Raw genomic sequence first — 22337 nt, 5'->3', positions numbered from 1 at the left:
TAGAGATGGGGACACTAACGACAAGAGGTGAAAACGCGCTATATGGAACGTTCAGCGTCTCTTCACCACGGCGTACCGAGGCTAGTTAATTATGCAGCCAGCTATTGCGAATGTATCTTGCAAATTATTGTGCAACTGTATCCTCATCCATATAGAGCGCGAGGCGAATGCTATCTGTTTAATCTGCAACCTGAGAAGGACGCTCCATGGCGTGGAACACTCTCCAAAGATGCCGATTACCCTGCGTAGAGAGCAGGCGGGCGCACCATGCAGCCCAGAGTCGCCTGCCTAGTCGCTTTGCATAGCGCCGCGCACGTGCGGTACCTCTGTGGAGAGAGGGAAGAGACGAGGCTTCCTCGGGGTGACGAGAAGCATAATGATCGGCCTGGCGACGAAGAGCCCACAGATTCAGGAGGTCTATCTCCGGGTTTGGGTCGTCTTCATTTACAGTAGTGGTAACAGTTTGAGTCGCGGGAACAGCAGAGAGAGTAAACAGTGCTGAAGATGGGTTGAGTGTAGATAAACGATTGCCTGCGCTTACAGAGTCTCATGACATTATGAGTACGCTGCAGCGTATTTTCCGTAGACACGAAGAAGCGGGGGAGGTAAAAATAGGGTATGATCACCACTCCAAGTATGTGATTTAACAGCCCTACGAGGGTTACCGGGGCCTAACTACCAAGCCAAGTCAGGTGAATACGGGCCACCTCATTGGCGGGTAGAGGCCTGCATTTGGTTTAAAAGTTGAAAGAGAGAGAATAAACATTTATTTGTAAAAAGAATCGGATCGGGGTAGAAAGGAATGATCTTTAAAGCTTTCTTGGATCTGTGCAATCCTGAAGGAATCCGATTGGTATCCCCAAGAAGTGTGTGCGCCGCTGAAGTCCCCACCAACTATAATAGGGACAACCGAGTTGTGTTTCCTTGGTCTGTGTCTTTTTTGCGCTCTGTAAGAGACAATTTGAAAACGTTCTTTTCAATGAAAATTCCCCACGGCGCTGCATAATACATCCTCTACGAACAAAGAAACCTACTTAGTACTTCTGGCCCGCCTGATAAAGGGCTAATACAAAACGCGCATCACCTCAGCCGATACGGTATCAAATGTTGGCGCTAGCATTCACTCATACACGAGTATTTCACAGCCCGCGTAGACCTAAGTTATGTCAGCACAGCTTGCTTTCTATATTTTTCTTCGCCCTACAACCTTCGACTGCTTAATACTCGTCCGTGCGCTCTCAAGTTTACAGCGTCTTGTCTGACAGTTCAAATGGGAAGAGGCCGCATAGTACGAAAGGCACTATGGATTATTCATTTTTTGCGGCGTTGTAATTGTTTTATTTAGCACGGCCTTCACATGCTCTGCGCTGAACAGTGAAGAAGACGAGCGTTATCATAGGCGTGTGCCAGAGCATGGGCAATCGAGCGACAGGCGCCCGACAGCGCCGATGAGTCAGCAGCGTGCCACTACGGCAGCGGCGCCTAGCGGCGCGCCCCGACGACCGACGGCTCCGAGCAGGGTTGCCGTTGGGAATTTTTCAAAAAGAGCCAGAACTGGAGCTAAAAGTAGCCAAAAGTAGCCACGCCACCTGATCTTGGCGCCAAATTTGTAGCCAAGTAGGAAATAACCATTATTATAAGCCACTACTATTAATGAACAATAAAGAATATCACTTCGAATCAACACAAAAACACAGAGTAAATAAAGAGCACGGAATTTTGGGCCTCTTGCTCGGCATCAGCATTAGAAATTGGAAGGGTCAAAATTTTCAGTGCTCCTTGCGCCAGGTGTTGAAAAGGGCATTCGCCGCAAGTGTCCTTGTACGATGCCGCTGCGTGCCGGAAAGTCAAACATGATGCGCGATCAAGTGCACCGCTAATTCTTTGCTGCTGGCGTATTTCAGACTCCAGTTCGTTGGAGGAATATATGCGTCGAGGACGCGCGCGCGCGTCAAGGCGACCAGGACTGCGATGAGGACAGCAAAGCTTGGAAATAATTGTTCTTTTCTGTTCTTGCTTGCTATTGTATATGCAATTGCAAAAAAAAAAAAGGCTAGTAAATGCGCCAAAATAGAAGTTCAAAGTAGCCAGAAAGTAGCCAAGGAGCCAGCGTGAAATTTTCATCGCCAGACGGGGTCGAAAAGTAGCCAATTTGGCGCAAAGTAGCCACCAAGGCAACCCTGGCTCCGAGCGAGTAAACGGCTTGCTCGCAGATAAGGAAGGACGCGCATGCGCGCAGCGCCGGTCTCGTCACCAGGTGCGTCACCGCGAGAGCGCGCGGCGATGCTCTCCCCGCTGCTCCGGCGACCGTGCGTGGCGGTCCGGAGACTTTTGTCCCCGATAGTACAATCGTCAGCACGCTTAAAGCGTGGCCGGGAGCGGCTTGGACTGACGCCAGCGTCGCGAAGTGTTGCGCGCTGTTGCTCAGATAATCTCTGTATGTTTGCGGTGCCTGACGATAGCTGGAGCGCAGCTCGATTTGACTACTCACCTTGTTCTTTCGCTTGTATCCAGCCGGCGGGGTGAGTGGGCTCAATTGACTGTTTCCCGACTTCACTGGCCGCGGTTCACGCGGGCGCAGAAAATACGTTGCTGTTTGCTTATCTCCAAAAAGCTTTTAAGTGGCGCGGCTTCAGACCACTCGAGCGCTTTTGCAGGTCGGGCTCAAAGCCGTTGCTCGAAAGAAATGAAGATTCGGAAAACCAGAGCAAACGTGGGTTCGTGGCGTTTGTTTTTTAAATCCGGTGGCATCGTTGCGCAGGTTCCTCACTTCTCGTATTCTGGGCACGGTGGAAAATATACATATCGGTGAGGACATAGTGAGGACACAGAGGCCCGCGCCGCTCTCGGGTAAAGTCCCCTAGTTTCCAGAAGTGCCACGAGATGGCTGTTCGCTCAGCGGCCCGGGCCGTTGTGGGAGGCAATGCTTTTCTCTGTGGAATGCGCGTTTTGCGAATGCCATTTTCCCGAAACCTGTTGCCCATAAAAAAAAGAAAACACTTTTGCCGTTTTGTTTCTTTACCACTTCGTTGCAAACTGCATTTTCATGAAGCAGCGGCTCGCGCTGGTTTAGCTTAAAGGGAAGCTGAAAAGATTTTCGAATTCATTAAGATGCTCATGTATGGATGTGGGAACCTTAAAAATCATGCGGGTGAAATTTTTTTCCAGATTAATCACTTAGGAGCGACGTAATCGCCGTTTAAAATTGCGCGGTAGCTCCGCCCCCCGCTGTCCGCCGAGCGCTGCTGATGACACTGACGATGCGAGCCGAAACCGGAAACCGTGGGGTGGTGACGTAAACATTGGTGTTCCGCCGCCTCGCAGCCTCCGCGACCGTGCTTGTTTCTGCGTGCGTGCCATCGTAAGCTGCTTCGATCTGCCGTGCGTTCCTGCATTTGTGCGTTTTTATGTTTGTGGTGACGTACAGAAACGTGTGCAGCATCGAGTGAAGCGGTGGACCACCATGCCGGCATTCTGCGCAGCCTTCGGCTCCACTAACACCAGCGGCCGCGACGATGTGGACTTTCATTATTTCCCGCAAAATAAGGAGCTTTCCGCGAGGTGGGTCGGTGCTGTGAAGCGAAGGGATTTGAAGCCTTCCAATACAACAGTGCTATGCTCTGACCACTTTCATGATGAAGACTATAACCAGAGCCTGTCGATAATGCGTTCATTAGGCCTGTCAACAAAGTCAGCTCGAGTGAAACCCGGCGCAATACCGCCTGTCTTCGCGCACAGGAGCTCGTCACCGCCACCGAGGCCAGCTTTCGCGAAAAGGAGGAAGCTCGAGGTAAGAATTTGTGTATTAACACTATGAGAATTTGACTTCGCGAACCGGTGTTCTGTGTAGTGTATGGCGCGTAATTTCGTGGATGCAAGACTTTCGGTAGTAGTGAGATGAAAGGCGCTGGAATGAGAACGTCAGGACGGCAGCAAACTGCAGCTTACAAAATAAGTGTTTTGCAGTTGTGCTTGCAGGAATGCATCATGCATCTCGTACAGCATTACTCATATCAGAGCTCGGCCCTAAATTTTTTGGCTGTATAAAAATCTTAAACTGCTACTAATACTGCAAGAGGTGGAGCGACGCGAAGTGCGCCTCACAACCGGAGACTGCGCGCCGCGCGTGAGCAGAGAACTTCGTTCGGTAAGCGAGCTCGTGGAAAGACGTTATATGCAGCCTCTTTAATCAATTATGTTGGAGCTCAGATATTCTAGGATTCATGCGTAGCCCTTAGTGGCGAGGACATAGGGAGTAGTACACGGCACATTTTTCTTCGGGCTCGGAGCGCCGAGAAAACTCTTTGCAGATGTTTCTGGTATACGGGCGCGTGGCGTTTCGTTTTCAGTTTGGTTTCGCCTGGGGCCTCGCTGATAGCCGCCTCGTCAGCGCCCAATGTGCGCAGTCATGGCGCTTGCAGTCTGGCCCCAAAGCGTACACTTTTTTTTTTTGAGCGATCTTTTAAAGTTTTTAAAGAGTTTTTAAAGAGAGCGAAGTTTTTAAAGAGATTTTTTTTTGCTTGGCTACAGTATTTGCAGGAGGTGCTCGAAATCTGCAAATACAACATAATATGAAAATAAAAATTTAATTAAGATATGCAGTTTTGTGAGCTAATGGAAACCTTCTGCCTATTACTGGTGTATGCTATATCCCTCAATATAGCCCCAGGGATAAAATTAATCCAAGGTTAGTTACCCATTTTTTAAAATAAATTTTGGACCTTCTAAAGAAACACCTGGTATATAATAAATGATCTCACTTTCCACAGAGCTCGCCAATCAACAAAATAGTTTGCGAAATAAACCAGAAGATTTTACTCATACTGAAGCACACTTTTGTTCTGTTTGCAACAATAACATCACATGGCTTATGCCTTTCAGGTACTTGCCGAACTGCTGCAAGATCAAGACTGCACAACAGACGATAGTGCAAATCAAGAGTGCATGGAAAATGACATCACACCTGGAGGCTGCGCACCAGACAGTCAAGAATGCACACCAAACAGCAGTACAAATCAGGACTGTGCAACAAGTCGAATGCCACTGGCAGATGCTGCTGAGGACCCTGCATCGAACTTTTCTAAAAGGGATGACAAGGCTGACAAGTCTGTTCAAGTTCTAATGCAGCCAATACCAGTAAAGTGTTCTGCCAGGAATGCATTTATGATAACACATGTAGTCGTAAAAACTTGCCGAGTGCAGCATGGCTTCATACATTAATAATAATATTATATAATTGTACGCCACGTGTGCTACAGCCAGTCTTGCGGCTCGACCTGCTCGGTTGCAGCACGAGGCCATCGAGTTAGTGAAAAAAATCACTGGTCGCTTGATCTGAGAACAGCACGATTAAGGCTGGCGCAAACGGATGGAGATATTCCTACAAGGGCTTGCAGTATGAAGCAACTCGCCTAAACAAGGATTTCAATTTACTGCCAGATCCCATCTTGGCACGCAGAACGGGAGGCACACGTTTGTCACCTCGACAAGTTCTGCCGCAAAGCGCCGCGAACTTCTGTTTTACGCGTGCGTTATGAACCGAGCCGGCACGCAGCGACCATGAAGCGATGCCAGCATAAAATTTGCGTGCAAAAAGAGCCTGATAACTTCTTGCGCATGTCAATGGTCTGTGAGGATTACAAGCAGATTTGCGGCAGCACCGACAAGCGGCAAGACAACAATGCCGACGATCGCATCCCGCTTACATTGCGTTTGGAAAATTTTGTGGAGGAGTGCTATACTACATTTGCTCGCTTCAAAATTAATTTATTGTATCTCTGAATGAAGTTTGGCTAGAAAAGTGTGCTTACTAAAAGACATTTCCAACACGTGGAGATGCTGACACTTCGCTTTCGTTCAAGCCAAAAGCACCGCTTGCGCCAGCATCGTTGCTTCCTTGGAGCGGTTTGCTCTTTGCGATTGGTTCGTACTACATGTAGGGGATGACGCCAAGATCCTCCTGGTAATCTTCGATGTGTTCCATCGTGATATAAGCATCAAACCAACAGCCCGAACCACCGCGCGCCGCGCTTCTTGTACTACATCGGCGGCGACCGAGCCGGGCTCACCGAGCCAACGCCAGTGTTCACGTCACGAGGCGCCCAACCAATCACAGGCGGCAACGAGGCGCGCGAGCTGGCCCGAGGCTGCTGCTGCACTTTTCGCCAAAATAAAATAGGTTTGCGCTTTCCTTTGCCTAATTTGGATGATAAATTCGAATTCCGAGGGTGGAAAACTGTAAAGTGCATCTCGTCACTCAATTTTTTTGGGAAACCTTTCAGCATCCCTTTAAGGCGAAGAAGGCGATGAGTTCTGGCGGGTTTTTTGAACCTACTACAAGAATAATTGCCGGTGCCCTGATAACCGAGTATGTAACCATCGCTCGTCTTTTTTGTTCTCTTGAATTTGGCTCGTTGGTTCGTGCGTTGGTTGGCCCGTTCCTTCGTTCACCTGCTGCGCGCCCTGCTCGTTGTTTCGCTAGTTAGCTCGTTAGTTCATTCTTTAAATAAATGTAGCATTTGCTTTCGTGCGCGCCGCTCATTCGTACTTCCATGCACTTGCTTATTATACCATTCATTTACTCAGTCGTTTGCCATGCTCTTCATTTGTCCGCTCGTCTGGTGTGTTTTTTTTTCGACTTTCTCCCGATAGCGCATTCTAGCACGCACATGTTTTAAGTATGTTTTAGCTGTCCCCTTGCTTTAATTTGCTCTAACTAAAAGTGCAACAACTATGTTTCCAGAGCGCCTACTGTAAAATAACTATGACTCACTTGTCGGGTGATATGCTGCCCACTCCACCACATTGCAACATCAAGCGCACTATTAAACTTATACTCGCTGCTCTGTAAGGCGTAAGGAATGATTAACCTTAACAGTATTAACACGCCAATAACATATTATTCTGGTCTTCGCTTCTGCCACTGATGCAAGGGTGCACTCAAACTTTGACTATGCCACAGTTTGCAGTAGCAAGATGAATGTAAAGAATTTTATTTACTTTTTGCTATAAATTTTATTCGTACCACACTTTATTGCGCGCCACTCTTTCGTTACTGAATTTTGCTGGTCTTTCCTTTCCGACCCATGCCACTAACTCGTCGCACTGCATATAAGTATTTTTTCTTATACTTACAAAGGCATTATTATCGCTCACATCTTACTGGCCGATACTTGGGAACGGCAACCCCGAAATACTTTTTTTGTAATCACGAGCTATTGCTAACAATGTATGCGATCAGGACAGTTACATCGTACAGTTTACCAAAGCGTTTGCTAACGGTTTCAGTTAGTTTAAGCAAAACAATGAAAATAAAACACCGTGATTGCACTGAAAGCCACTTGCGGTTTTAAAACTAGGGGTGTGCGAATATCAAATTTTTCGAATACGAATCGAATACGAATACTTGATTCCGAATATCGAATCGAATAATCAAGGACAAACGCATTTAACCACTACAAAACATTTATTTGAGCACCCAAGAACGTCACAGTTCAACTATAAGTGATGAAATGAACACAAAAGGTGATTGTGGCTGCATAAAAAGTATCAAAGTCTCGAACATTGTTTTTAGAAGACTGGAAATATCAGAGAGGATGGCTAGTACACAGCACTGATTAAGGCTACCTTGCCATCAGCACAAAAGCGCGTTGCTGGGATGAACATAAAAGGTTGTCGTGAAGGAAAACCAGCTGCTCCACATGGTCAAGCAGAAGTAGTTCCCTTCTAGCTGAAACGACACGAACCCTTCCTGTACCCTCTGCCACCACCCCAAAGCCACTCTAGACCATATCCTTTTCCTCTGCCCGGCGGATCCTCCCGCGCGGGGCCTGGAGCACCTTACCACTTGGGAGGCTTGGGAGACCCTACTGCGTTCTGAGGACCCGGCCAATCAAGCCATCGCCACCGGCCGGGCTGCCAGCATCATGAGCCTCCGGGACATGAACGTTTGAGTGCAGTGGGGCCGTGAGGGGGCCCACGGACCTGTGTGTCCCAAACTCCCCAGTTGTAAATAAAGTTTTCACCACCACCACTCCTCCAGCCACAGAAAATGCCCTCTCACTTGGCACTGACCTGGCGCGTATTGCGAGGTACTTCGTGCACAGCTCTGACTATAGCAGCTTCGCAGGTGTAGCCATAAAAAAGCTCACCAGCGCAGTCAGCTACGGCATGGCCCTTGGAGGAAGGAAAAATTTTCCTTCCACGGAGGAAAAATTCCAAGGAAATATTTTCCTTCATCCATGCGCATTGCCCTGGGCGCCGCCATGTTGTTATGTCTCTGTCGATAGGGCTTGCGGACCGAAATGAACGCCGGTGCTCAAAATTAATAGTCGGCTAGATACGAATATTCGCATCGGGTCGAATATCCGAAAGAACACGAATACTTGGCTTTCGAATCGAATACGAATACTAAATATATAATATTCGAAATATATTCGAAAATTTCGAATATTCGCACACCCCTATTTAAAACAAAGCACTTGCGGCCCATTACTGCAGTTTGCCGACCACCACCGTGCCGCTGGGGAAGCACTGGCGTAAAATCGCACCGCCATGAACCGCGCTCAGGTTGCTTAAAGGGACAGTGAGGAGAGTTCTGTTGATATATTTTTTAAAGCAAAATCCGATAGTTCGGCATTTCATGGCTTTGTTGCCACTTGGCCGGCAGCGAAAGATGCATTTATTCCTAAGAAATTTGCATTCGAAGTTGAAAAAGTTTCTCCCGCCGCTCTGATTCAAACTTGGGATTCTCTTATGACGACACAGGACTAAGTGACGTGAAACATGACGCGCACATGACGTAACGCAGACTCCGTGATTTCTGACGGCCGGCAGTGCGGCCTAGCAGCAGCCGAAAAGAAAGCTACCGCCGGCCGCAGGTTGAAGGCATCTATCGGCTATTGCGGCCGTCGCTACCGTCGCTTCGTTTACGTTTGCACCGGCGTTTTGCCAGCGTTACGATGGATCCCGTTCTCGAAGTCGTCAACGAAGTTCTCGCAAATAGACACCTTTAGCATACCGTGTACCTTGTTACCGTTAGCGGAATACCGGGAGCCCGCCTACCGCCGGCGAGCAGGCGCTGATTGGTCCCGATGCTGCAGGCCCTCGCGTAGCTGCCGGGTACGTGGCGCCATCTGGCGACGTCAAGGAGATTTGCGCATGCATTGGCTGCGCCTCAGTGACTCACTCGTAGCTTCTGGTATCCCATTGTCGCTAGAACTATTGGTTCTAGCAACACTGTTTTGTCCTATGACGTCATCTCGCTTGTACTTGCGAGTTTGGCCTGTGGCGGCGATACCTGTATTTTGGTTCCTGCTCTTTTCTACGTTACAAGAGCTTTGTTGTCAGTTTGAGTGGTGTTTTTGTAATCAGGAGCTCGTATTCTATCGATACAGGCCAACTTCAATTTCTCTTCAGTGTCCCTTTAAAGTGCCACGACGATACTGCTGATGACAGCGCAAGGAACAGCAAGGTAGATATACCATGGTAGCGAAGGCTCCATAGACGCCCATTGGTCCAAAAAATGGCGGCTCATGGGGCACCCCAGCGCCCCCAATTCGGGGGGCAACCTACGTATGAGTGACGTTGAATGACGTCACGCATACGTATGCTTTTGGCGCGAATTATAAAGTGGTATTTTTATAGAACCCGCAATTTCGAACCGGTATCTATAGAAGGTTGCCTTTCAGCGCGCACGAACCTTTGCCAGTCAAATGTCCTCGCGTTCCTGCTAGTTATGGCCTTTTTAATATGCAATTGGGAACCCAATGAAAGTCACTGGCAAAGAAGGCAGCATAGAAAGGCAGCAACACTTTCAGACGCTGGCTAAGGATGCATGATTCGTAGTGGAAACCTTGGTGAATATACTGCTGCCAGTACTTTTGAGTACATCAAGGTATGATGCACAAAGCGCAGGCTCAAGTGCACAGTTTGCAATACAGTGTACGGCAAGTATGGTTTTCATATTTATGGTTTATTACACCAACCAAACAAATACAGCGATAAAGCACGCCAAAAAAAAAAAATGCGCGTCACAGGCAGCTCAATCAGTAGTTTTTTTTAAGCTGGCTATTCATCTCAATGGTCACAGTGCGGATAAGAAAAAGCCCTGAAGTTCCACGAATGTTGCCAAGTAGGAAATTGAAAAGTATAGAAAACAATGCTACGACAGCTTCCATTGAGGCAAACATGACATGACACAAGTAGGCGCATCAACACATAGACTATGCAGCACACAGGGATTACTCTTCACATTTCGTTTCTTCAACTGAAAGAATATAGCAGCTTTGTTTACACCTGCATGACAATATTGAAAACAAGTTTTAGCATCAACAAATCTGCTCAACGCTAGAGCATTACACCATACATAGAGCCTGCGCACAACCTCGAGACCTCATTCTTGTCGCTAACCGAAGTAATTTGAAGCAATTCTAATCAAACTAAAACATACATAAAGTGCAGTTTAAAGTGAAGTGCAAGGACATTCAATACAGCCACTCCTTCCTCGAGTAGGCACAGCATCGAGACGCAGGCATCCTGACCGCAGATACACAAACAGTTCGAAGTGCTTGGAAGAAGTCCTCAGGTCTCGCAGCTGGCACGGCGTCTTCTCCAGGCTGAGGTTGCGGCAGAACTGTACCCACGTTCTGCACCTGGACATGACGCAGCGTCCACGTTATACATTTGCACCGAAATAAATACCATATACTCCAAACGTCAATACGCCAAGACTCCGTTCACCTAAATGCAGTACGTTATAACTACGGCAGAAAATGCTCGCGCCAAGCCTCCAAGCCGCAGAGTGCGGTTACGCTCGCCTGATACCACGCGGCTAGCTGCTTTTCTATGCTCAAAGAGTGACGAGAGCGATGCAGCGAAATGAGTTTAAAACTGCATTGACGGTCATGTATACGTAAAACGGCAATAACTACTGCTGGCCGAATTCAGTTAAGGCACAGTGAATGCGGCGCACATACACATGGTTGAGTTTCGATACTGTCAGTTGCGAGGGGATCCTCAAATAGGCTTCACGGTGCTTCAAAACCCATTAATGTCATGCTCAGAGCTGTTAGGCAGCGCAGTTGGTTTTAAATTGACCATGCGGCAAGTAGAGGGCACGTGGTTGCTCATGAGAGCCCGGTATCAATTTCACGTTGGTGACAGTCGGCTGCACGAAACTAGCTACAAATAAGACAAATGATTTGTGTCTTTTGCACATCTTATGACTGCAAGTGCGTGCCCTGCAATTTACTAAAATATCCCTATAACATGAAGCCAAGTGCGCATGAAACGGTTACAGCTACGATAGGCGCGGAAAGCCCGACAAAAGCATATCTAGAGCAGACGACAACGGCAAGAGCTCACCTGCGAAAGTCCAGAGGGAAGCGGTGTAGTCTGGGTAAGACACCCACGGTACAACCCACGCTGTCACAATGTGCCACGGAGCAAGGTTTCTTCACATGCCGCAAGCTCATCTTGAAATGCAGAGCTAAGCGCTTGAAGCGTTGAGCGCGAAGCCTCGGGAAAAGGTTTCGCACTGGCCGTACACCGAAGGAAACGGTGCAGCGGGGTGCAGATCTTGCCAAACGGTGACAGAGAGGCGACGGGCAAGGACGACAAAAACTTCTTAAAGGGGCCATTTCGAGACCGGCGAGCTTAATTTGCACGCTTTCCAAGGCGCGCCATAGCAGGCAGCTGGAGATAAGAAATCGCTTCGCAAGCTCCCGCAGCCCGCAGCCACTGTGGCCGAGTACCGAAACAAGGCCTGCAAAGTCGCGCTGCAAATGCACCGCACACTGATCAACAGAGAGCGCAACAAGAGCGTTAAAAAAAATTACAGAATTCGGCGTAATGTTTATCTGAAGTAGTTTACCTAACTTATAAAACGTGGCATTAAAATATTAATTTCTTTTTGTTGTTTTATAGCATTTTTTTCTGTGCTTTTGAATTTCATTATACAAGTGTTTCGGCCGCCCAAAGTGGCTGTGCTGCAGTCGCGCTAAACCGTTTTTGGGCCCAGCCTTCGCCACCATTCTACATCCACCTTGGGAACAGTCCATGCCATGCGAACGGATTTTGTGACGTAAACGAGCCGTGCGATATCTGCATGGTTGCTATCGAAACAAGATGTTTCATTTATGTTTTCTTTCTTCGTGCGAAGTTTGCCCGCTTCATCGACACTGGCGCTGCGATCAGCGGCCCGGTTCGGATGACGCGGCTGGTACTTTATCTGGCCGCTTGCAGCCAGTGCGCCGCCCGCGCAGTGTCCTCACCTATATATCTTACACCGTTATTCTGGGACAGCGTGCGTCGCTGTGCTTTCGCAGGTTATTGTCTGGCTTCGTGTTTCGCCCACGCTGCACTATAGATGCAGTGCCAGTAAAGTCGCGAAACAGCCAATTGAGCCCACTCACCCCGCCGGCTGGATACAAGCGAAAGAACAAGGTGAGTAGTCAAATCGAGCTGCGCTCCAGCTATCGTCAGCCACCGCAAACATACCAAGATATTATCTCGGCAACAGCGCGCAGCACTTCGCTATGCTGGCGTCAGTCCAAGCCGCTCCCGGCCACGCTTTCCGTCATTCGTGTTAAGCGTGCTGACGATTGTACTATCGTGCTCAATATGACTTGCAGCCCGCGAGCGTGTGGCCGCAGCGCTTTCGGTATAGCATGGTGGGGCCCACAAGCGGCGCGCCTGAAAGCGAAGTGGAAATGATTCTGATGTTCCAGCATCCCCCGCGTCGTCTTCTGAAGGAAACCTGAGTTGCAGGCGCCGGCGCGTCTAGCCTTTCCCAGGCGTGGTTTCATGCTGGGGCCGACGGCTTTATGCTAAGGCCGGTGGCGTAGTTATGAGCTGAAGCACGAGAAGTACGAGAGCGAGCAGTCGCAGGAACACCTGCAATTCATTTAGCGACATAAAACACCCCCGTACGAAAGTTTTATTTGCCACAATGATACGTAAAGAAATGAGGCGGAACGATGACCGTCGTTCGAAGAAAAGAAATAAAAACGAAACTGAAGACGTCTAATAGCGGGTGATCCATCCATGAGCGCTGATCACTTCGCGTATTCTCGACGGAAGGGACACATGGATGGCTTCAACGTAGCGCGTGTCCGCTCGCATGGCATTCCACGCTGCTTGGACGGCAATCCACGAGTCGTCGTGGGATGCGATTTGGGCCACGGTTTTATCGGGCATGACAGGTCAAAGCAAAATGAATGAAAGAAAATCAACCGTGACATGCGCCTTCCATTCGTCACGCAAGCGCTGGCGATGCGATAACACCATGGTACTGCCAAGACCAGACGGCACAGGGGAGAAGTCTGAGTGGTGGAAAAACAAAATTATTTCCTTTCCGTTTTCAAGCGCGTCGCTTGTTGGCTCCACCATGCTACCGGGGAGCGCTCCGGCCACGCTACTTGAGGTTACGAGTCTTATTGAGCGCGATAGAAAAACAAAATTATTTCCCTTCCGTTTTCAAGCGCGTCGCTTGTTGGCTCCACCATGCTACCGGGGAGCGCTCCGGCCACGCTACTTGAGGTTACAAGTCATATTGAGCGCGATAGTACAGGTGCGGCCAGAATAATACGGAGCGCAGGAAGGGTCGCGGAGCAGCAGAAACGTGCTTATGAGCGCTGCCTAGCAGTGGCGACAGGAACTATCTTAATTTTGATGCGGCGAGATGGCGCCGGTAGCACGGACCCGCTTTTTCCGCAGGCCTATCAACATCACAGCATACAGCATGCAACCCCTTGCTCTATGATCGACTGATACTCTGCTGACAGCGCCATGCGCTTCGTTGCCCCATTTCTCGCATCGAGGAGCGGCGCGCGCTGTAAACGGGCGCAAAACGGCCGTTTTGGCATTACGTGTTATCTCGGCCCTTCAGTCCGCGCGGCCACCGCTTTGCAGTTTAGTCGACACCGAGGCTGAAGTGAGCACGCCTGGATGAAGGCAGCACCTGGCGGCGTTGCCCGAACCAGCTCAGCGTCTTTCGAACAGTGATAACGGCAGAGTTGCAGCTAAGAGGGGCGCTCGGCGGCAGGCACTCTCGCTGCGCGCGGATAGCCAGAGGTGTCTTGGTTGTGCTAATAGGTGGCGCTTAGATATAGTTTCTGCTAGCTTGGCCGCCTTTCGCGTGCTCCGTATTATTCTGGCCGCACCTGCACATGTGCATGTAAATGTGCAGTGCAGGGGAAGGTAACCCTTACATTGGTGGATTTTCGTGGCTGTACGGGTGAACGGACGCAGAAACGTTTGTGCACATGGGGACCAGGACTACGTTAGGCAGAAATGTAACCGTAATGCGATTTCCTGCATAAAAATATTTCCAAACAGGCCCGCCTGCAAATCAACGAGATTGAGTTATAATATTGATTACGCATAGCTTTCAGAGTGGAAGGGCTTAAAATTGCGCCCGATAATAATTGTCCGTGGTAAAAGGCGGGTCAGTCGCGTTCATCTGGCCACAGCTGCGTTCAGCTTGACGGATAGCTCTGTGTTCGCCGCGGCTGTTAGAAGCATGTGGTCCAACTACGTCATACAAAGCACCCAAGCAAACGCACTAGGCGCAGTAGTCTAGAGTGACAGGTGAACAAGCAAGCAGGCGTTTAAATAACTGCGCGTAAGGGTTCACAAAACTTCAGAGAGCGACAACTTCTCAGAAGACTGTTTCTGGTGGTAAATTACGTCCCGAATCTCCCAGGATGTCGGAGAAATGCCGCTTCTAGGGATTAGTATATTACCGCGAATGTTTGTAGAGTTTGTTCATTCTTCAAAGCTGCCGGCATGGCGCTTTATCGCTTTGTTTGTGATGCAAGATGCGCCTAGAATTATCTCGATTGATCGCATCCAGGCGGAGCCGACTGTACCTTGTTCCAGAGTGTTCTAGTAACTTTCCAAGCTTTATCTTGAAAGTTCGCTATCAGCTTTAAAAAGAGCACGGCCGAGAACGGCAGGCATTCTGTTCGACGACCGCCGAGCACGCTTGTTGCTACGCCGCCGCCGAGTGATTCAATTCTTTGCGGACGCAAGTCAGCCTAAATAAACAGTTCCGTTTCGAAGACATCCTTGCTGTTTCCCTGTTCGTCGGACTAGAGTCACCACCACGTGACAATATTGATAATGTTGGACAACAAAACTCCTATCGAGGCGGCTGAGACAGTTGGCGCTTTGGAGGACGTGCCCCTCCCCCGCCCCCTACTCCACGCGAGAAGGGCGAGAAAGTCGGTTCCAAAATATAAAGAAATATGTCATCCGGCTCTAAGGCAAAGTATTCAGTGTAATTGTGCAGTCGCCCGTTGTGGCAGCAGAAGTGTTTTGGTTCGGACATTACTTGACTAAGGAACACCACGGAATGCGATTTCGCATGCAGGGATTGAGCTTCTTGAGCGACCGGAGTGCTGTGCGCGCCAGCTGCGGCCCTTTCGTTGGTCAAAGAGACCCCCCGTGGGGTTTGCAGGCGCCTGCGGTGCTTTCCTCCCTTGCAAGGGTAGCTCTTTCGAGAAGGGCTGTAAATCACCCGCCCTGCCGTTCTTCCCTCCTCGACCTCGCGCCACCATTGGCTCACTCCGAGTGACAGTTGGGGGCGGGCGTTGTTTCGACGAGAGGCCCCGAGCGGAAAATGAACGGGGAGATGACCGCAGACTCGGACAGCAGGAAGGTACGTAGAGTTTGGCTCCCGAGTGCCCCAGCATTTTCCGCGGGTCCAAGAAAGCGGGTGGTTTAAAGCGCGCACTTAATATGCATGCTTAAGTCCAGGCACAAACCTCGGAGTCCTGTCACCCGCCTGTCCGGCGCCGGCGCGTTCGGGATTCGGAAGGGCCTGATTTGGCTGGTTCTCCGTCATCGCCGGCCATTGCCGGTGACGGCGCGCGATGAGCCATCGACGTGCGTGTTCCCCCATCCTTGTACACACAGGTGAAGCGAACACACGAGCCCGTTGCGATGCGATCGCGCTCTACTGGCTGTTGTAAACAACGTTCTTTCGTGCGGTCTGCTTTAACGCGTGATTTGACAGCTATGCACCCCTGAGTGCTGCTTCGGTGCGTATTCCGCTTTTGAATTAAATCGGCCTCACTGTTTTTAAAATTCTTATACTCTGGTCACACGGGCATTGTATAACCGCGGTTACCGAACTTAACTGCGGTTATCTCGAATCACGGTTCGCCGTTGTCACAACGCTCGCCACCGTTCTGGGTTACCGCGGTGCAACTAACGAAGTGACCGGCGATTCGGAGCGAAGTGGCATTTGTAAACATCTTGCAACGCAGTGTCTATAAGTGGCGTCCAAAGGCGCCGCCCAGTGGCAGCATTGCCTCCATGGCCGTATATATACATCGCCGCGCCTCCCGCAAGCTGTCCGTGCCGGGGCAACATCTCTTGGCGTATCCCTGGCGCCAGCGTCAGAAAACCGTGCTAAACTTTTTTGTTCTCGTCAATAATAAGCACTGGGATAAGGGAATGCCAAAAATGAATCCTCATTAAGGATCGCTGACCTGCACCGAGTTGCTGGTAGGTGTAATAACTGCGATACAAGGTAGTTTTATGTTCACAGCCGCGTAGCAGCTGCCGCCGTTGCAGCGCCTCTGCATGCGGTTGACCCGATCCGCTGCTAAGGCGTCGCTTAAATCAATGCTACATCTTTGTTTTAATATGAGACAATGAGGTTGTAGTAGGCAGTGCCATGAGTAAACCATTTCATATAGCGCTGGTCAATGCAAAAGCGCAGACCGCTGTGGCTTCGGTGCGAAACAAATTAGGCCTATAGTGACGAATCTGGAGTAGCACAGCAGAGCGCCGTCGTCCGCCGCGCTCATGGCTGCCACCATTGCAGTAGGCTCGCGGAGAGAGAGAGAGAGAAAAAACTTTATTGTACAAGGAATTCGGGGCACGCCTCAGGGTCCCCGAACGACCCCACTGCACTCAAGTGTTTATGTTCCTAAGGTCCATAACACTGGCAGCCCTGCCGGTGGCGATGGTCTGCACGGCCGGGTCCTCAGAGCGCAGCACGGGCTCCCAGTCCTCCCAGGTCTTGAGGTTCTCTAGGTCCCACGGGGAGGCGTCCGCCGGACAGAGGGAAAGGATGTGGAGGGAAGAGTAGAAGGGTTCTGGGCATTGGGCGCATGCCGGATCGGGGAAGGAGGGATGATAATGGGCTATTGTAAGGGGTGAGGGGAGAGAATGTGTCTGTAGTATGCGCCAGAGTGTTGCTTGTTTGTTATCTAGGGAGGGGTGCGGCGGGGGGTAGAGCTGGCGTGAGGCTCTGTAGGCCTGCGTCAGCTCGCTGAATGAGTGCATGCGCTCCTTCGTGAATCCTAGATCCGAGGCCACCTGAGCACGGTTTAAAGAACCTCGGGCTAAAAGGTTGGCGGTCTCGTTTCCGGGATTCCTGGAGTGCGCAGGCACCCATATCAGCTCCACTTGGCGGGGCGGGGGTGCATCGGGCGAGTCCAGTATGTCAAAAGCAGGGACATGAACTCGGCCTCGAGCAAAATTTAGAATTGCAGTTTCAGAGTCACTTAAAATGGACCGGGCTTCCGTGCGGGTGATAGCAAGTGCAATGGCGGCTTCCTCTGCAGCCTCTGGTGAGGTGTCTGGAGGGAGAGGTAGAGTGAGGAGGGTGGATAAAGAGGAGTCCACCTCAGCTGCTGTCGCTTCATCACCCGTGCAGGCAGCGTCCACCCATACGGCGTCCGGCTCAGAGCCGTACGCTCGATGGAGTGCCTTCGCACGGGCTCTGCGGCGCTGCTCATGGCGGGACGGGTGCATATTCCTCGGGAGCGGCCTGATGAGGAGCTCCCGGTGAAGGGGTCGTGGGATGGCGAGGAGGGTTGCGTCGTTGGCCGGTATTCTGATTCCGAGGGAGTCCAGGATATACCGACCTGTGGAGGTTTGTGTGAGCCTGATGTATTGGGCCTGTCGGTGGGCCTCCACCAGTTCCCCGATCGTGTTGTGGAGGCCCAGGCCTAGTAATCTGTTTGTGGGTGTGTTGAGGGGAAGATGAAGTGCTACTGTGAATGTCATGCGAATCAAAGCATCCAAAGCGTTTGTCATGTCTGGATAGTTGTAAGTATGGGGTAGTGTACAGCACACGGCTGAGGACAAATGCATGAATGAGGCGACATAGATCGCGCTCCTTCATGCCTCTATGATGTCCCTAAACCCTGCGGATGAGGTGGGATATCGCGCCTACAACCTGCTTGGGTTTCTTGAGGGTGGTGGTGTTTTTGCCATCGTTCTGGACATGCAGGCCCAATACACGGAGGGTGCCAACCTCAGATACCGGGTCACCATTCAGTTCAATGGCAGTGGGGGAGCGGGGACAGCGGTGGTTCTTAGGACGGATGAGGAGCAGTTCGGACTTCTCTGGGGAGCAAGACAATCCGATGGTCCGTGCGTAATTTTGGGTGAGTGTGGCTGCTTCCTGTAAGGTGTTCTCTATGCCGCCGTCACTGCCGTGGGTGGTCCACAGGGTGATATCGTCGGCATAAAGAGTGTGCTTCAGGTGGGGAATAGTTGCCAATTTTCGGGCGAGTGGGATGAGGGTAATGTTAAAGAGAAAGGGGAAAAGGACGCACCCTTGAGGGGTGCCGATACTCTGAAGCGTGTAGGAGGGGGAAGACAAAGGGCCGAAGTGTATCTCAGTCGTGCGGTCAGTGAGGAATGCTTAAATGTAGGCATACGTGCGCACACCCACATTCAATGGGGAAAGGGCAGTCATGATCACCTGATGTTCAATGCGATCAAAAGCTTTGGAAAGATCCAAAGCTAAGAATGCCTTGGTGTGACGTGGAAGAAGCGGGTCAAAAAGGTCGTGTGTGAGTTGCAGCATGGCGTCCTGTGCGGATAGATGGGGGCGGAATCCTACCATGCTATGCGGGTAAAGATTGTTGTCCGCCATGTGACTTGTTAGTCTCGTTAACACAACATGCTCGAGGAGCTTTCCGAGGCATGAGGTTAGCGAAATCGGGCGAAGGTTTTGAATGGTAAGTGTTTTGTTGGGTTTGGGTATGAATATTACCTTCGCGTGGCGCCCTGACTGCGGGAGGCTACTCTCCCTCCAGCACTGGTTGAAGTATTGCGTAATCTGGGTGATCGATCGGTCGTCCAGATTACGGAGCATGGAGTTTGTGATTTGGTCTGCACCAGGTGCGGAGTTGGCGCGGAGAGTCAGGAGGGCCGCTCTGACTTCCGTCTCCGTGATGTCGGTGTCGAGTGTAGGATTTGCTTGTCCTGTGTAGTGGGGTAGAGGTGTGGGGGCGCCTGGAGAGGTGTACATGGTTTGAAGTGTGTCTAGGAGGGTGTCAGGATCGTCAATGTGTTCGTGTGTTCCGGGCTCGCGGAATCCGGTGCTGCGATCGTTGGGAACTCTTCGCCTATACGTTAACGATGCGGCAGGGACTGGACTTGCGGTAGAATACGTAGCTTGAGCACCGCAGGACGTTGTTGCAGTACGATGTTGCTCCGCTGTCGGACGATTCTCGCAGGCTGCATAAAAGCGCCATCGGATGGCACTATACACCCTGCCTATGTTAATACGTTGCTCTTTAAATAAGATTTAGCACCAAAAAAGTACGTTCTTGAAGCGGGCCAGCTCATGCGCTTTTTGCACTCGGACGCCTATACAGGCACCTTCCGTCCACAGACGCCGCCATCTTCTCGGTTAACGAAGCAAACCGAGGTCGCCAAGCTCTATTCGTGATAACTGTGGTTAGCGGCGTAACCGCGGCTTGGTCCGCTGTGTGAACAGCAGTAACCACACTTAGCGAAGTGCGCGCTCTGTCGCGCCTATTTCATCTGTCCGGGACTGTCCTGCAGTTTAGCCAAGTGTTCGACAGAATCCTGTCTGGCGAGGGGGAAGCATAGTGGCAAAGTAATAGATACACTCGCCGAAGACAAATACACGATGTTTCGGGACCCCTACGGGTCCCTCGTTCACAATAAAAGATGGACGGAATGGGCCGCTTCTTATATGCACACTTGACAGCGCAGTGAGTGGGCGTAGTTATCCGGGATATGACCCTTCGTCCTGTTAATAACATTCTCCGTAGTCTGTATATAAAAAGATTCTAAAAGCAGTCGTGACGATAAAGGTTTCATGGTATCTAAGATTGTGGCGTTCTCCCAGTCAATGGTTTGCTTCATTTCTTGAGCATGCTCTGCCAGGGGGTTGGATGACGTGTGCCATTTTTTGACGTCGTTCTTATGTTCTCTTAATCTTCTTTTAAAATCACCTGACTCTCCAATGTATGAGGCATCGCAATTGTTGCAGGGGATTTTGTACCAAGGCCACCGCTTGGCCCGCGAGGGGCCCAGCGGGGTTTACGCCGCTCTTTCCAAACGTGCACCCCTAGCCGAGCGCCAGGCCAGGGGACGCTTGTACATTTTTACCGGTGGGTGTCCGACGGTGGGTTTCGAACCAACCACCTCCCACAGCTTAGACGGGCGCTGAAACCACTCGTGGCCGTCATCCTGGCAGTCGTGGCCGTGTGGTAGAGCACCCGCCTCGGCTTCGGGAGGTGGTGGGTTCGACTCCCGACGCTGGCCGGGCACCCACAGTTTTTCTAACGGGTACAAGATTTCCCCCGGCCTGGTGCTCGGCTTCCTAGGGTGGCATTGCTTGGGAAAGGAGCCTGCGCCTGTAAAAAAAAAAAAAAATCCGTCAAAATGGCGGGAAATATCTTAGCAGCTCTATTTCCGAGCAACTAACCGTCAAAATGACAGCCGGCCGTCATTTTCAAATGAAGGCGTTTTTGATCGTTTTGACGTCTTGCTTGTGAACTAGGAACACAAGCGAGCCGTCAGTATGACAGCCTCATGTCTTTTGATATTACAGTATGGCCTCATTAACACGATTCGCTGTCAATATGACTGAATTGCGTCTTCATTATACAGTGTGTTGTCATTTGAACGTTTTTTGTCAGTATAATATGAATTTATGTCGGCCATATGACTGCCTGAGCTCTTTTCATGTAGTGTGGCATCAATTTGGGACAACAGACTCCAAATTTAAGTTGTGTGTCTTCTTGTAAACGTTGTTACACATTAGAATACATAGACCAATGCATGGTGATCCATGCATAACCGCAATTTACAAGTTAATTTCTTGATGTCTTTCGGTCTCACCAGCGAAGTTTTCAACTGGTGGTGTGTTTTTTGTTAACGCCACGAGAGGCATGAATCAAGCTACACTGTAAGGGCTAACACAGTTTTCATTTACAGAGGTTTGACAACAAATGCTGTATCAGCAGTTATATTATTTTGTCATACCTCACGTGACCTAAACACCTTCTACATATCACAGCAATCAATCGTCTGATGGAACCAAAACACTAACAAGAAATGGAATTACAAACGATTTAGCTGTCGTAGCTGAATACCATGTGCTGATCCATTTATTCTAATGTGTTATGCATTATTTTAAAGGTGAAAACATGCCAGCGAAAATCTGACTATACTTTAAATTTTTCTTTGCCAACCTCAAACATATTTAGGCTAATATGACAGTCTGATGTGTTTTCTGTACAGTCCATCTATAATTCTGTACAGTTACTGTCCATATTTGTGTATGCTGTTAAAGGCTTAAGCAAAGTTGACCTGGTGTTCATCATTCTTGAAACGATCTCAGCTGTTGTTTGTGTTGGTCGTTTGAATTTCCTCTTGCTCCTTGATCAAGGGTTTGAAGAATACTGGAAGTCTACAATTAAGCTCGCTTGTAACTTTTGTTATGTTTCTGAAGCTAAAGTTGTTTGGATTATGCAATGTCTTATTAAAGATGCTACAAAATTGGTAGCTTTTCAAGGCAATTATTGCTCATAACTGCTTTTTTTAGTTGCCGAAATACATACCGTTAAAATTGTGGCTTCCTCTGTCACCTCAGGTGCTTCCTCCCAACAACATCCATGGACCCTTGCATCTGAAAAACAGAACATAATGTATAGCTAGATTAGATACAAGGATGATACATAAAGAATATGTACAAAATCATACAATATGAAACTACTTAGAAAAGGGCCACACCAAGACAAAAAATGGCAAGGAACTATTTTGTAGGCATCATTATATATTTGCAAATGAAATCAATACATAATTATCCTTTCTATAGAACAGAGATAAAACATCTGTCCAACTTCCATTTATGAACTGTGTTTCATCTTAACTGTCATGCAGAACATAATGAATTTTAACCGGCTTCTTGCTAAGTGGCATGCAAGGCATGGACTTTGTGAAGTTGCGACGACAGCCCAGTGCGGAACTATATCCGGAACTACGCCGTAGCTTGCGGAAAAATTTTACTCTGTCAGTCCGAAAGGTCTACTGTCTTGTTCCCTATTCCA

The 22337-nt window shown here is 49.6% G+C and overlaps 1 protein-coding gene across 3 annotated transcripts in view; it reads left to right on the top strand.

The window, feature by feature from the left end:
- Nucleotides 1-22337, top strand: part of LOC149331200 (sulfotransferase ssu-1-like) — a 51838-nt gene that overhangs the window by 14334 nt on the left and 15167 nt on the right. Inside the window, exon 2 of one of the 3 annotated variants that reach the window (XM_089556383.1) lies at nucleotides 12304-12444. The exons of 1 other annotated variant lie outside the window; for it this stretch is intronic. In XM_089556383.1, coding sequence (XP_089412509.1) covers nucleotides 12304-12444 — 141 coding nt within the window. Of the gene's footprint in view, nucleotides 1-12303; nucleotides 12445-18280; nucleotides 18408-22337 lie in introns of those variants that run through there. One more of the 3 variants, XM_089556385.1, reaches the window with a different exon arrangement.

Source organism: Amblyomma mixtum, chromosome 8 (assembly GCF_055824585.1).
Source record: "Amblyomma mixtum isolate Tamu chromosome 8, ASM5582458v1, whole genome shotgun sequence".
NCBI lineage: Eukaryota > Metazoa > Arthropoda > Arachnida > Ixodida > Ixodidae > Amblyomma > Amblyomma mixtum.
The sequence above is the reverse complement of the archived record's forward strand: the minus strand, read 5'-3'. Positions and strand labels throughout refer to the sequence as shown.